The sequence below is a fragment of the Postia placenta genome (genome assembly GCF_002117355.1).
Source record: "Postia placenta MAD-698-R-SB12 unplaced genomic scaffold POSPLAscaffold_134, whole genome shotgun sequence".
In the NCBI taxonomy this organism is placed as follows: Eukaryota; Fungi; Basidiomycota; class Agaricomycetes; order Polyporales; family Adustoporiaceae; genus Rhodonia; species Rhodonia placenta.
Window position 1 is genome coordinate 1 of NW_020169965.1, and position 3,524 is coordinate 3,524.

At 57.7% G+C, this 3,524-nt stretch overlaps 1 protein-coding gene across 1 annotated transcript; it reads left to right on the plus strand.

Moving 5' to 3' along the window:
* Window positions 1–185: 185 nt before the first annotated feature.
* Window positions 186–1,249, plus strand: POSPLADRAFT_1114698 (hypothetical protein; the record flags this gene model as incomplete). Its single annotated transcript, XM_024483441.1, has 5 exons — window positions 186–246; window positions 304–307; window positions 368–400; window positions 542–578; window positions 785–1,249. Coding segments are annotated over 5 exons (600 nt in total), but the record flags the coding sequence as incomplete, so codon positions are not given.
* Between the last annotated feature and the right edge of the window lie 2,275 nt (window positions 1,250–3,524).

The following is a 3,524-nucleotide window of genomic DNA, read 5'->3' on the forward strand; positions in this document are numbered from 1 at the left end:
GTCTAGCCGTTTTTTAATTTTTTCCTTTTTGCGGGCTCGAACCCGCGACCTCTGTACTACCTGCCTGATATGGACGCGTCACTATCTACTGTACGATTAGATTAGATAGGGCGGCAGCGCACGGCACAGCTCGGGCCCCGCTGACACAGCCGCTCTGACTCACCGGCCCCCGGGGCCGCGTCGGCATGCTGCGCACAGACCAGCTGCGCACGGACCAACGTGCACAGCCTGCCCTAATCTCCCCATGTATATAAGCCGGCCTCTGCTGCCCTAGGGACCTCAGTTTCGACCTCTTGTCCCTAGGTCAGTAAGCCCTCATTTGTATTCCTTTCTTACCTTACTAACTAATACATTCACTTGTCCCTAGCCTTAGGTTTGAGCCTTGCTCACCATCGCTTCGGTAAGAACCGGTCGAACGCCCCCAGCATCCTTCAAAGTCTGTGTTTCCCCTGTCGCTCGACCCTAAGTCGCGACATCAGGTCGAAACTCCTCACTGCTGCCGGCGTTCTCGGAACCCACACACTCATTTCCTCTCCTATAGGTCGGGTGGTGCGCACCCTCACTATACCTTACGATACGTAGATAGCCTACTATACATCGCCAACACTCGAGAGACGAACTCTTCAGTACCTGCACTTCAGTGGGCGGTACTTGTCCTCACGGACGCGTAGCCTTGGTTCCTGCTGCATAATAGTCAAAAGCAGTATTGGGCCCTACGTGAACTGCGAATCTCAGTGTCATCTCGGGCGCCGTAGCGTAAGCTAGTGTAGCACGGCCATTTTAGTATGCGCACCTCCCCGTCCTCCCCCCATCCAACGTGGCTGCCTGCCAAGGCCAAGTTCACGCATTCGACTCGCAGGACCTCATCGACGTCTACATCCCAGACGGCCCTGAGACTGTCATCTACCGGTGTGAGCAGCAGCCGTGCCCGAATCGGACACCCCGATCGATCGCGGAAGATTACCCGCGCTACAAGGCGATCCGACGAGCGCAACACCCGCTCGGACCCCGAAGCACCCTTGCATCTAGATCTGCCTCGCGGCACTCTCGCCCTGTCTCCCCTACCTCCCACCTTCCCCAAACTGTCGCCGAATCCAGTCAAGCACGAGGAGATCTCCCTCCAGACCCTGCGCCAGAGCCTGAGCCTGAGGAGGGTGCAGGTGAAGAAGGAGTCTCGGAGTCCGAGTCCGAGGATTCTGTTGGGTCCGCCTCGCCGACAGCGCTCACCCCCGCGTCAGCAGTCCCTGACGTACGTGACCCCCCCACCGAACTTTCTCCGGCGCCTTCACCGCCGACTCCGCCAAGAGGTCGCTCGAGCACTCGCTCCTCTCGAAGTTCGGCCAGCGGAAGGCCACCACAGCCGCCTCCGCCCCCGCAACGTCCTCCGTCCCCCCCGACGCCGATAATGTCATCCCCTGCAGCCGCCCCCGACAAGGAGACCCTGAAGCTCCTCCTCCCCCTCCGCTATGATGGCAAAACCGTCATCGAATGCGACAGGTTCTTGTCGCAACTTCGTATCTACTGGTTGATCAACACGTCGTTGACGACCATTGAGCTTAAGGTACAAGTTGCGCTAAGCCTGCTCGATGGCGACGCCCGCGCCTGGGCCACGCCTTACTTCGCCCAACTCGCATCAGTGCAGATGGGTGTGCAAGGGGTTACAACCCCCTTCAGAAACGAAGCGGCCTTCACCGCTGCCTTCAAGGCTCGCTTCGGCAATCTCGACGATGCGGCAGCAGCCCAGGTAGAGCTGGCGAAGCTCTGCGCGGACAAGTTGGTCCGCGAAAAACGCACTGCGGCGGAGTTCTCCGCGCTGTTCAAGGGTCCGGCGGACCGTTCCGGGTATGGGGACCTGGAACTACGCGACAAGTACCTGAGCGGTATCCCCTCCCGCGTATATCGCAAGATCGAGCTCGAGACCTTCACCACGTGGCGAGCCGCTGAAAAGCGAGCCACTGAGGTCGAGCAGATCCTCGACATCAGCCGGGCCCGTCGGCCCGAGTTGAACAACTTCTTCTCGGCCCGAGGTCGAGGTCGCGGTGGGGCACGTGGAGGTGCGCCTACGACACACGCGGTTTCGGCCAGCATCAATGCGGCCGTCGGAAAAGGAGACTTCCCCGGCACATGCTTTGGCTGCGGGAAGCAAGGGTACCGTCGTTTTGAGTGCCCTAACTGTAAGGACAAACCTTACACAAAACGCGCCGACGCGCGGGCTACGGTTGCCTCGGGTTCCACCCAGGCGGCGACAAGCGCCCCCGTCGCTTCATCCTCGGTGAGTACAAGCGCCGCTTCAGCGAAATCGGAAAGTTCCGAGCTGGCGGACTTAATAGCACAGATGAAGTCGATGCGCGAGGAGCTCGAGCACTATCGGGCAATGAAGGAGGAGTCTTTTTGATCCGGTCCGCGCTTCGTGCCGCACGCGTCGGGCCGCGTAATAATAATCTGTACAATGTATTGGCGACTGCGAATGTGTACGAGTTGGACCATGGGTCCCAGCATTTCCACATCCCGGTGCGCCTTAAAGGAGAAAGACGGTACAAGGATATAGTCGCAATGGTGGACAGTGGAGCCACCATGAAGTTCATCAACAAGTGTTTCATCAAGGAGAATCAAGTACGAACGCGGAAATTGAAAGAACCAATTCCGCTGTACAATATCGATGGAACACTCAATAAAGACGGAAGCATCTCGGAGGTAGCCGTGCTACAGATGCAGATAGGAGAGCACGTCAAAAAGACGGTGTTCACGGTCACGGACATAGGTCCAGAAGATGTGATCGTTGGGTTGGATTGGCTGCGAGAGCACAACCCCGAAATCGATTGGAAGTCAGGCTCCCTGAAATTATCACGATGCCCTGAAACGTGCAGTGCCAGGAAGACTGGCCGGATGGAGCAAGCAGCGACTGCGCGTGATACGGGGGTCAGGCCCACGGCGCGCAGACGCTCGCAGAAGCCCAGACGGTCGGTCATAGGTGCTTGCCGGAGTAAGGTACTCCCGGACTGCGAACCTGAAGAAGATCCGGCGGAAGTAGAGTGGGATGAGGCCGATTTGATCGAGGCCTGGGAGCAGGGTATCACGCTTCCCGGCGCTCCTCAGCTGTTTGTTGCAGCAGGGCACACGTATTCCCAGCTGTTCGCTGAGGAGGAGATCAGAAAGAAGGTCGTTAAGACCGCCGAGGAGTCGGTACCTAAACAGTACCACGAGTTCCTGAATGTTTTCTCCAAGGAAGCATCAGAACAGCTACCCGAAAGGAAGCCTTATGATCACGCGATTGAACTCGTGCCCGGCTACTCGACGTTCCACTCAAAGGTGTATCCCCTATCGAACAACGAGCAGGAGGAACTCGATAAGTTCCTGAAGGAGCAGTTAGCGAAAGGTTATATACGGGAGTCGAAGTCGCCCATTTCGTCGCCTTTCTTCTTCATCAAAAAGAAGGAAGGGACACTTCGACCCGTGCAGGACTACCGCCGATTAACGCAATCACGGTCAAAAACCGCTACCCTTTGCCGCTGATCGCCGAGATG